General features: G+C 41.2%; 1 protein-coding gene across 4 annotated transcripts in view; it reads right to left on the minus strand.

Annotated features, from left to right (window-relative positions):
• Positions 1 to 863, minus strand: part of SPAST (spastin) — a 61,803-nt gene extending 60,940 nt beyond the window's left edge. Inside the window, exon 1 of one of the 4 annotated variants that reach the window (XM_080814320.1) lies at positions 147 to 863. In XM_080814320.1, the coding sequence (XP_080670446.1) occupies positions 147 to 561 (415 nt within the window). In that variant the 5' untranslated portion in view covers positions 562 to 863. The remainder of the gene's footprint in view (positions 1 to 146) is intronic. The other 3 variants (XM_080814321.1, XM_080814322.1, XM_080814323.1) reach the window with 3 other exon arrangements.
• Between the last annotated feature and the right edge of the window lie 11,930 nt (positions 864 to 12,793).

Below are 12,793 nucleotides of genomic sequence, written 5' to 3' on the forward strand. Positions count from 1 at the left end.
CGCCCGGGGTGGGCGGGGGGAGAAGATCAATTCCGGGGTTGCACCGCCCGCTCCCGAAGGAAAGGGACGCAGGTGTTGCCCTCCCTGGGCGACCCCACAGCTTTCTTCCCGGCGCCGCCTCCCCCTCCCTCTAGCCCCCCACTTACCTTTCTCGTCCTCATCGATGCGCAGGGCAATGGAGATGTACTCGAAGGCCTGTTTGTGGAAAGCTCGGACGCTCTCGGCCTCCCCGCCCGGCACTGGCGCCTGGGGTGAGGCCGAGGCCGGCGCCGGCGCGGCCCGGGAGCTCCTCTTGGCAGCCATGAGGGCGCGGGAGAAGCGCTGGCAGAGCCACACGAAGAGGAGCCCCAGGTGGAAAGCGACCAAACGCAGCAGCGCGAAGCCTACGAACAGCGGGTAGGAGAAGTAGTACAGGTTTCGCTTATGCAGCGACTCGGGAGGGGGGGCCGGTCTGGGGGCGGGACGGGCGGGGGCCAGGCAGGGGGGCGGAGGCCTGGGAGGCACCGGGCTGCTGCAGCCGCCGGAGCCTTTCTTCTTCCCTCGTCCACCCGGAGAATTCATTCACAGCTCCCACTGCCGCCGCCGCCATAACCCGCCTCCCGCAGACCGACGGCGACCAAGCCACGGCGGCGGCCACTGGGACGGCGAGGGCCACAGACGCCCGCGCGCCCGCCGGTCCCGAGAGCTCGGCACCTCCACGCGCTGCTCGCCGGCCCCGCCCCTTTCTCCTCGCTCGGCCAGGAGCACAACCCCTTTCCTCCTCCTGCGGTCGGTGGTTCCTGCCCCTCCCGCTCTGTGTCCTCTCAGCCTCCTGGTAGCTCCGAGCGGTGGCCGCGCACGCGCACGCCTGCCCATGTCTTTCTACAGCGCGCGCGCGCACGCCGCCGTCTTTGTTGCCCTGAGCTCCTAGTGCGCGTGTGCAGCTCCCGCCCCTCGGGCTCGTCCGTTGGAACTACAGTTCCCAATGTGCAATTCAGCTAAGTCGTTCTCAGGGATCCGTCGCTCTACAGACTACGCTATCCCCGGGGAGTTGCTTAAGCTGAGATCTTTGGTCATCAATTTATCGTGGGGACAGCTGCGGTTTGGGCTCGCTCGACTGGTTCGCAGGGCTACTATCTCTTAGTGCTATCGCTCTTATATTTCTTTCAGCATTTTCTGCCAGTCTCCGGCAAAGGATGATTGATCTGACTTCCATCTCAAAAGTAATGGGTACCATGAAAACAATCTCAATGTCCATCAATAGGAAAAGAATTAAATGAATTTTGGAATACCCATATGTAATTCTGTGGAGCATTTAAAAAGAATGAGGTGGGTCTTTATGTACTGATAAAGAAGGGTGTCCATGATTATTTGTTAGGTGAAAATAGGATATTACAGACCCGTGTGATGTGATCCTATTTTGTATTAAAAAGAATAAATGGAAAGAAAAAAGTAATGGAGACCAATCTGGGAATTATTCTCTGAGAGGGAAGCAGCTGTAGAGACATATAAACTTAAAGTCACCCAAACCAAAAATGTTAGTCCAGTGAAACGAAGTGAACAATTCTAGAGATTGAGTTAGTATGTGTTTAGATGTCTATTTTGAAGAATTAGTTTGAATAGGGGCATTCCTAGGTTTCAAAAAGTGATCATCCCACAGTTTACTGAAAATCCAAACTGGGCTTTGTTTGTTTGTTTGTTTGCTTTTTTAACCTACTGGATGTCCCTTCCTTTGGGAACTACCCACTCACCTCTGCTGCCTGTATACCAATGACCTGCAAGCACTGAACCCGGCCTCCTAGATCAGAGATGGAAACACGAGGTTACTATACTCTCCTAGAAACTGGAATTTGGGATGGACACACTGGAATAGAAGGTACTAGGAACTGAGTGCTCTAAAAAGCTGGTCTGTCAGTTTGTCTCATTGAGATCCCCAGAGCTGCCAGTTTCCTGGACTGGTCACTTGATAGTGTAACCTATCCAATAAACTATTCAGTGTTTCTCTATTTCTCTGATTCTCTCTCCCTTTGCCCATCTATCTCCCTTTTCTCCTTTCTTCTCTTTTTCTTTTTACTTGGGTTAACCATAGTTGTTTCTTATTGCCTAAAAATAAGGAATCCTAACTGATACAGTGTTCCCATTGTTTACAGAGTGAGATTTGCAAAAGCTTCATACCAGCTTCCAAAAATCTCCATATTCTGGCCACAACTTTATTTAAATTTCCCCACCACTACTCCCCTACAAACGTAAATTATTGCAAAAACGACCTGTCCCCCATTCCCCTCCAACTGCTCCCTACCCCTTTTCCTACCTCTGTGTTTCTACCAATTTCTCATTCTCAAATGTCCTCTCTCACATCTGATTTTTTAAAAAAGATTTCACTTACTTATTTGACAGACAGAGATCACAAGTAGGCAGAGAGTTAGGCAGAGAGAGAGAAGAAGCAGGCTCTCCGCTGAGCAGAGAGCCCGATGCAGGGCTCGATCCCAGACCCCGGGATCACAACTTGAGCTGAAGGCAGAGGCCTTAACCCCCTGAGCCACCCAGGCGCTCCTACATCTGATTTTTTAAATAAATTTTTTATTTATTCATTTGAGAGAGAGAGTGCGCACAAGCAGGGGGGAGGTGCAGAGCAGAGGGAAAAGCAGACTCCCTGCCCGATATGGGACTTGATTCCAGTACCCTGGAATCATGACCCAAGCCAAAGGCAGACAACCGACTGAGCCACCCAGGCACCCTCTTTCACTTCTAATTAATTTCAATTCCTGACTTCTCTCTTTGGAAACCCATAATACTTTTTGTTGTTATGTGAAATCTATAAGTATATCATGTAAACAAGATGTATATAACTTTTTTTTTAGGATTTTATTTATTTATTTGACAGAGAGCGAGCACAAACAGAGGAAATGGCAGGCAGAGGGAGAGGAAGAAGCAGGCTCCCGCTGAGCACAGAGCCTGATGCGTGACTCCATCCCAGGACCCTGCGACCATGACCTGAGCCCAGGCGCCCAAGATGTATATAACTTCTATGTGTCAAGAAAAACTAATGTAACCAGTTCCTTGTACTTTTTGAGCCCCTCCCTAATCTCAATTTCATTTCTCCCTCCTTAGAGAAAGCCACTGTCCTGAATTTTGTATTTGTTTTTCCTATGCCTTTCATTTTAGTTTTGCAATGTACATATGTATTTCTTAACAATATATTGTGTAGTTTTGCCTGGTTTTACCTTATACAAATGCAACCATGCCACATGTATCCTTAATTAGCTTTCTTCGTTAAGTATTTGCAATAACTCCTTGTTAATTTGTATAGCTATAGTACATTTATTTTCACTGCAATGTAGTATTCCACTATAGAAATTTACAATTTATTTTACCATTCAACTGTTGATGGATATTTAGTTTGGTGCCACTTTTGTTTTTGTTTTTCCTTAAATAACTTTTTAACTTTAACACAGCTCAAAGTAGAGTAGCTCTGGAGTCAGACTGGTTGCATTTAAATCCCTGCTCTACCACTTTTTGTGATCTTGGACTACTGAGTGACTCAGCTTTCACATCTATTACATTATAACAGAGTAGTAGGCAGTGCCTGGAATGAAATTGCTGCTTGACATTTATTGATTGAAGAATGGTTCTCTCTCACATCTACACATATACTATAATCCACTAAAATGAATTACTGTCAAGTTTCCAAACATTCTTTGCTCTTCCTAGGACCACAGTTGTCCTTGGGTCATTTTTCTTTCTCTTAGAATTGCCTCTCCTCCTACTTCCACTGTCAAAATCCTTCATGGCTTAACTGTAATGTTAACTTCTTGATAAATCCTTCCCTCATCACCTCTTGCAAAAACAATCCTATCTTTTAATTCTTCTTTTTTTAATATTTTATTTATTTATTTGACAGACAGAGATCACAAGTAGGCAGAGAGGCAGGCAGAGAGAGAGGAAGGGGAGCAGGCTCCCCGCTGAGCAGAGAGCCCGAGGCAGGACTCGATCCCAGGACCCTGAGATCATGACCTGAGCTGAAGGCAGAGGCTTTAACCCACTGAGCCACCCAGGTTCCCTCTGACTCTTTTAATATATTGCCTGTGTGATAGTTATTTAAATACTTTATTTCTTCCTGCTATAAATTATGAATTTATTTCAAGACAACTTATTTGAAGCCAAACGTTACACATTTTGGCTTACTTTCTGCACCTAGCTTGATGCCTTTCTTACGGTACTCGATATTAATAATTTGAAAAACAATTTAAACAGGTGATTGTTGTAGATATCTGTTGCCATGTAATAAAACATTCCAAAAATGTACTGGCCTAAGATTATAGCCATTATTTACTCATGATTCTGTGGGTGAGCAATTTGGGCTGGGTTTACCAGGCAGTTCTGTTGGCCTTGCTTGGGGTCATTCACATGGATGTTAGTCATCTGATGGGTTGATTGGACCTGGGTGCCCTAGCTATCTATCCTCCCTCACATGTCCAGATGGTGGTGGTGGCTGTTGGTTGGGGCATGTGTCTCCAGTAGGGTATTCCAGACTTCTTTACATAGCATCTGCCTTCCAAGAGAGCAGGAGTGGGAGCTGCAGGGTCTCTTGAAGCCTAAACTCCACATTTGCACATTATCATTTCTGCGGCATTCTGTCATCAAAGCAAATCACAAGGCCAGCTCCAAAGTAAGAGATGGGAAAATAAATTCTATACTTTTTTTTTTTTAAAGATTTTATTTATTTATTTGACAGACAGAGATCACAAGTAGGCAGAGAGGGAGGAGGAAGCAGGCTCCCCGCTGAGCAGACAGCCCGATGCGGGGCCCGATCCCAGGACCCTGGCACCATGACCCGAGCCGAAGGCAGAGGCTTTAACCCACTGAGCCACCCAGGCGCCCCAATAAATTCTATACTTGATGGAGGAGTGGCAAAGTCACATTACAAAGGGGCATATATACATATATATTTAGGGATGGAAGGAATTATTGTACCATCTCTGCAAGGAATCTCTCATAGTGATTATGTGTAGAATTTCCTTTTACCTTAAATTCAGATTTCAACTTAAATCTTAGATGGATTGCTCATCTAAGAAAGCATTTCCCAATGATTTTGTTGAATCATAAAAACCTTAGTTTTAATCATGAGGTAAATTAACACACTTAATTTTTTAAAAATATTTAATTTATTTATTTGACAGAGAGATAGCACAAGTAAGCAGAGTGGCAGGCTCTCTGCTGAGCAGGGAGCCCATGCAGGGCTCGATCCCAGGACCCTGGGATCATGACCTGAGCCAAAGGCAGCTGCTTAACCAACTGAGCCACCCAGGTGCCCCAACACACTTAATTTTTTAAAGATTTTATTTATTTCTTTGAGAGAGAGAGAGAAAGAAAGCACAAGCAGGGGGAGGGGCAGAGGGAGAAGGAGGCTCCTCACTGTGGGGGCTGGATCCCAGGACCGTAGGTTCATGACTTCAGCCAAAAGCAGACCCTTAACCAACTGAGCCATCCAGACACCCCAACACACTTAATTTTAAGATTATTTACTACCAGCTAATATTTATTGAATCCATATTCTGGGCTAAGCAGGTTAACTTATACTGTCTTATTCAACCATCGCTATTTGAGTTAAGCATTATTGTCTCATTTTAATTTACTTATTTTTCTTTAAAAATAAGGAACTTGGAGATCTAACAGTTTGTTAAGTAGCATCACATATTAGTTAATGACACATACTACTCCAGAGAGTTAAGGTAAAAATGTAGGCTTCCAAAGAAAAACGTTTTTACATAGTCTGTTTACATATTATTAATTATGAAATAAATGTATCTTCGGTCCCTAGAGCAGGAGATCTTTCATTCCTTGGCATCCTAGTGTTGAGTCTCTGGCCTCTGGATTCCCACTTGCTAAGTCTCTGCTATTCCCTTGTGCTTAATATTGACTGTGCCAGTATACTTCTGCCAATTTTTTTGTAGAGTAAAAATATGGGAAAGAGAGTCAGAAAGATGGGTTTGGTATTCTGGTTCTGCTAGTTATTAGCTGTGTAATATGCAACAAGTTTTTTAATCAGTTAATTCCTCTGTAAAATGGGTGGACTAAGAATTAAATTTCAAAATGAAAGAGTTCACTTAGAACCTCCAGCATAGTACCTGAGATAGAAGAGTCCTCGATAAATTTTGTTTCTGTTTTTTATACCTCTAGTGTTGTTCCAGAAATCAGACTTTCCTGGGATTTCAGTTTTGAGTCATCTCAATCCACATTTCCTGCCTCTTGGAATTACATCCCAGGCAAACCCATTTTCTGAAGTGACCTCTTCCTAAATCTGCCTCAAGAGAAATAGTGTCTGGCTGTGATCCCGGCCTTATAGTCCCCCTGGACTGAAGATCCTAACCTGTCATTTAACACACAGTGTGATGGCCTCCCAATTTTCAGATGGTAAGAACTTGCAGGACACTTAATCTCAAAGGGAATCTGGTCCAGTTTCACCAGGACAAAAAGGAGGAGCTGAGTACTGTGCTAAATAATCCAGGACATTTGGTCACCTTATCACTTTAACCCATTAATTTATTTACCAAGTGACTATCACCAGGCAGGTTTTTTTTTTGGCTATTTTAGCCCGACTTCTCTTCTAAGGAATTCCTCAGACTTTCAGCTTGAGAGATGCTGGATTATTTGAAGTAGAGACCAACGATAGATATTAAGGACCTCTTTTCAATTAAAAGTAAAATAAAATGGCACACTTAGAGTCAAGAGATTACTGATTTTGAAAAAGGCAGAAAACAAAAGAGAAGCAAGAGATGGGGTTGGAGGTAAAGGAGGAGTAGAGTAACAACTGGGGGATTATTATCCTATAGTTGTGTTACTAAGCGAAAACACAATTGTGGGCAATTAATCACTTCTCTTTATTCAGTCCACATTGTCGTGCACATTATTCATTTATTTGTTCAACAAATAGGTATAAACCACAGACGGCATGCCGGGCAATGAGTAAAATGCCAAGATTATAGTAAGGGATAAAATTAGATTTATTGTCTGGTATAGGAGCTTAAAAACTCAAGCAGCAACTAGCAACAGTGGTGAGACGTAGAACATACAGAAGTTTCAGGTGTGATGTGCAATTTAGAAGTATATGCATGGTACGAATGATGAAGATTATGAAAAATGGGAGGGTAGCATCCCCTTATTAAATGGGACATCCTGTTACTTAGCTCTAGCTGATTTTTGCCTTTCAAGAATGTGTGGCATACTGGTTTCAAGAGAAATCAGAATTCTGAATTTTTATGTGGAATCTATGGGTGAGGAGATATTGGCTTAAAATTTAAAAACAAACCCAAACTGAGATACCAGTTTGAGATTCTCTCATTTCCAGAGGATTTGTTCCTAGTGAAAGTGTGAATGAGCTCATGGTTTTGAAACAGTAGTAGGTGTAAGAGTCATCTAACCTGCTCAACTTGATTTTTAAAGCTTTGATGCTGTAGAGACATAAGAAGAGGCAGTTAATACAGAATATGAAATGAATGCCCTAGAACAGCAGTCCAGACTCTCAGAGGCTGTATTCAGTTATCACTGTAAGTACTTGGTTATAGAAGTAGAGTGTTACATTTCTATATTTATGGTGGGCAGGGCATGTTTACTCTAGCATACATCAAAAGCAGGGTAATGGAAACTGGTAGTACGGGGTGAATGTTGGGGCATGTAAACGGAGTTGTCTGTTTTCAAGAGTGGTTTCTACCAACCGCAGTGATTTCAGAAAGCCTTCTTTATCCTGAGATCCTCCTCTCTACCTTGTCAGGTAAGCTCAAATCCTATATTCTGGTAAGGGTACCTAAGTTTTTCCATTTACTCTCCTCTTTAGTATTTCAGTCTGTATTATGGCCTCCTACTCCTCCCAGCTTTACTTAAATACTTGGTCTTTGTTAATACTGCTCCAAAGACCCCTACTTACATATATCTCAGCCTCATCTGAACTTCTTCAGAATTTATGCTCTGTATCAGTCAACTCAACCTTTAATCAGTTACTATACTGTCATTTAAATGCATCACATATATATGTATATATATCTAATATAAATGAACTAGAATACAAATTTATGAGGGCACGCATTGTAATTTATACTGATCTTAAATTCCCCAACGTTTAAGATCCCCAAGATCACCTTCTAGGTGATTTGCTAGAAGGACTCACAGGACTCAGAATATAGTCATACTTACAGCTATGATTTATTACAGCAAAAGGATACAAAGCAAAAGCAAAATTAACAAAGGGAAAAGGCACATGGGGCAAAGTCTGGAGAAAACTAAGCTCCAGCTTCCAAGAATCTTCTCTCAGTAGCACACAGGACACACTAAATACCTCCAGCAATGAGTTCTGACAACATGTGTGTAATACTGTCTACCACAACTCTCATCACAAACTCAGTGCTTGGGTTTTTATTGGAGCTGATCATGTAGGCACCCTCTGACTAAGATATACCAAAATTCCAGACTCGTAGAAGGAAAGCAGGTGTTTAGAAGAAACTACTGGGTTTGCAAAAACAGTTTAAGCTACTGTCATCATTTAGGGAAACTTTTGTATTTGTGTAGGGAGCTGGTTATCATTCAAATTCCCAGATACCAACCAACCTTGCAAGCAGGACTTTCTAAGCACAGCAGTCTCAGCCTGCTCTGTCAACTCTTTTCTGCACACCACCTACATATATACTTGGGTGAAGAGAAGGATGAACTGGAAGATTTTTCTTTTAATACTATCATACAACTGATTAGACTCATTACTCACATAAATATTCTTCCCCAATACTGTATGTGTTATGTATAACTACATATTTTCCAATTACGGAAAACTTATCTAAATATTTTTATCCTTTTTGGGGCACCTGGGTGGCTCAGTGGGTTAAGCCTCTGCCTTCGGCTCAGGTCATGATCTCAGGGTCCTGGGATTGAGCCCCGCATCGGGCTCTCTGCTCAGCGGGGAGCCTGCTTCCCCCTTCTCTCTGCCTGCTTCTCTGCCTACTTGTGATCTCTCTCTCTCTGTCAAATAAAAATAAATAAAATCTTTAAAAAATATTTTTATCCTTTTTATTTTAACTAATTTTTTAGAGGGATTGAGAGCATGTAAACGGGATGTGGGGGAGGGTAGAGGGAAAGGGAGAGAGAGAATCTTAAGCAGGCTACATACCCAGCACAAGCCCAACAAGGAAATCGATCCCTCTACCCTGAGATCATGACTTGAGCTGAAATCAAGAGCTGGATGCTTAACTGACTGACTCACCCACGTGCCCCCACCCTTTTTATTTTAAAGCAAATTATGCTTTTGGGAAAAAAAAAGTTCAAGAAATATACAAGTTTGGAAAAAGCAAAGACTTTCCCTCAACATTTTCCCTCTTAATACTTTGTTTTATATCTCACCAGGCATTTTGCTATGCACATACAAATATATACAGGCAAAACCAGATTCTACTATAGAGACTTTCCTGCAATATGCATTTTTTCACATAAAATTATGTAGCAAGTGCTTTCCATACCAGTATCTATAGACCTTTTCAATTTTTTTCCAGGGGTCACACAGTAGCCCATTGTATTGAGATATCATAATTTAACTTATTCCCAATCTTTTCCTGCTAAAAACTATGGTATGATAAGTATCCTTCTATTCACACATTTTTGTATTTCTATGGGATAAAGTCCTATAAGTAGAAATGCTTTGTCAAAGTGAATATTCTGTTTTAGTCTATCCCTTTTATGGTAAGCTGTATTAAACGCTTTACATAACCTGCAGCAGTAAATTTTTTTTTTTTTTTGAGAGAGAGAGAGAGAGAGTGGGGAGGGGCAGAGGGAGAAGGAGAGAGAATCCTAAGTCCCTTGAGTCATGGGGCTCAGTCTCACAACCATGAGATATTGACCTGAGCTGAAATCAGTGGTTGGGCACTTAACCGACTGAACCACCCAGGCATCCCAACAGTGAATATTTTTTGACTGACTATTCAGCATCCATTCCCTTTCTTTCCCTTTCTGACCCACTCTAAGGTTTTCTCTTGTAGAACTGATCCTCTCCCATTACCTAATGTTCATACAATTCAGGTGGGATCAACTACTACCAGGTCACATCCTTGTCATTGTTCAGGAATGGGCAGTAATTCAAGACTGTGCTAGTCAGCACATGACATCCACCTTATCAAAATAACTGATTCAAGATGCGTATATCAAAGCAAAGTTCAGACTTTTGGTACATGGGTAGACCTAAGAGAAGTGATGCTTTCTGTCTTTGCATGTGAAAAAGAAAGCACGTTTTCCTGAGTACTTCTAGCAATGATCTCTTCACCATGAGAAAGCAGTTTAAGAATGAAGCTGATAATACAGAAGATATGAAGGTGAGAAAATTGTAGAGAGACAGTATAAAAGCCACAACTAAACCTTCTTAGATACCCACTTTACTACTGGGATTTTCAGTTGTTAGTCAAAAAGTCTTACTTGTTTAACAGACTGGAGTTAGGATTTGTTGCTGGAATCCCAAAGAATACTAACTGATACACTTGTCCTCTAGGCATATTCTAGGAGCACAGTCTTTGGAATTAGGTGGAGCTGGGTTGAAATTTCAACTAGCCATGGGGTGCTTGGGAGGCTCAGTTGGTTAAGCACCTGACTTCGGCTCAGGTCATGATCCCAGGGTCCTGCGATTGAGCCCCATGTCAGGCTCCCTGCTCAGTGGGGAGCCTGCTTCTCCCTCTGCCTCTCCCCCTGCTTGTATCCCCTCTCTTGATATCTCTCTCTGTCAAATAAATAAATAAAATCTTAAAAAAAATAAAAAGCCCATTTGGCATGTTCTTTGTTATACCAACATTTCTGAGATGATGATGTGGTAAGGGTGCTTGGGCATGGGGTTTGGTAGTGGAGACAGGGAACTATGGGTAAAGCAGTTGTTTTCTTATACCAGCCCCCAAAAGATACTTCCTTGGAAAATGATTAACCAAACCTGGAATATGTATTTTCAGGTCTTCCTCAGAGGCGATTGGTGTTCCTCCCAACAGACCCTTCTCAGAGGGCCTATTTACACTCAGTAAATTCTATGTCTTCCTTTGCAAAGACATTTGTGTTTGTATGTATTAATGTGTGCGGAATCATGTTCTTATTTGAGCACATTCTCACAAATTAATTAAAAGAAAAAAGAATAGGAACAAAAAAGGAGGATATTATGATAATGAAGCAGTAGTTAGGTATAGATAAAGCAGAATGTCTCACATAATTCATATAGCTTCGCACAAAACAGTTTCATCTATTTTATCTAGTTTGATCCTCTTCATGAAGAATTGTTATCCTCATCCACATGCGGGATTTTTTTTCTTCCCCCATTCTTCTTTTTCTGAAGCCCAGAAGAGTTGAATTATTTGCTTACTTCCACATGGTAAAGAGTGAAGGAACCAGGTTCTAATACTCATCTAATCCCAAATCAAGTGTTTTCTTTCTTTCTTCCTTTTTTTTTTTTTTACTATACACATTGTATTATTCCTAAATAGGTATTGTCTAATAGGTTAATGTTTTATAAATGGAATTTGCATCAAGTCTATAAAAAGGGGGTCAAGCACTAATTTTTCTTTATTATTCTAGATTCTAGAATTCTAGTTCTAGAATCTCTAAATTACCATTTCCCTAAAACCCCAAGAAAGACAGAAGTCTGGAGTTGTGCTTTGGTGCAAGTCCTTGCCTTCCCTAAGAATTCGCTTCTTTTGAAAAAATATTTATTGATTATAAGAAACAAATATGAAGATGAATATAGTAAGATTTTTGCCTTTGCAGAACTAAAACATCTAACTGTTTAACTGCAAACAATATATAAGGCAGAAAGAGATAAGTGCTGTAATAAAAAGACATAAAAGAAGCAGATGAGAGGAGTCATAAACCAGGTTTAGTATGACAAGTCCATACAAGAGTTCTTCTCATTCTTTTAATTTATCCCTCTCTAGTTAATACACATTATTGCAAATTTCTGTCATAATCATTGTTCCCAGGGCCCATTCTCTTTGGAATCTTTAACTTCATATAAGAACTCAGCATTCTGCAGTTAATCTTCAATTAACTTTATACTTCCTATGATTTTCTTGCTAATCCATTGACATCATTTCTAGCTGTCGTTTTTCCCCCTCCCATCTCTCCTCTGTGATGGTGTGTTCTCTGAATTTTTCAAAAGTTGTAAATGTAAAAAAATTTGTGAAAAATTTTTGTAAACCACACTTATAAGTCTGTTCTAGATTGAGAGAAACCTGGTTGGTAGTTCATTATTCTGTGCTGCTCCCTTTAGTAATCATATATGCATGTATCTTATACACACATACATGCATACATAAACATATGTAGTCTTTAGTAGTGTCAGGGTAAATATCTGTATTTGGTTTTGACTGTGCATCAAATACATATATGTTGTAAACCTTATGATGTACTAGGTGCTGTGTGAAGTACTAAGTTATATAAAACAAGGTCCCTATCTGGAAGAAGCTCCGTCTAGCTTTCCATTTTACTAAAACTGTCAGTACTTGGAAAATATATATAAGCAGCTCTCAATTACTTTCTGGAATTTGGAAATATTTGAGTGTCTACCATGTATTGGGAACTGTACACATAACTATTCTCTTAACTTTCCCCAACTAGTATCTAAACGTCTTCGCTGTTATTTCCCACTCCTGAAAAGCATTTAATCTTACTTTGAGATAATATATGCACTAGTCAATTTCTACAGCTTGTACATATGCATCTACATCTTTGCATAAATAAGTTCTACGTGAAAAATCCCCAAGCACCATATGGTAACTGTCACCAATTACAATACTAATCAAGTATCCATTAT

The sequence above is a fragment of the Martes martes genome (genome assembly GCF_963455335.1).
Source record: "Martes martes genome assembly, chromosome: 9".
In the NCBI taxonomy this organism is placed as follows: Eukaryota; Metazoa; Chordata; class Mammalia; order Carnivora; family Mustelidae; genus Martes; species Martes martes.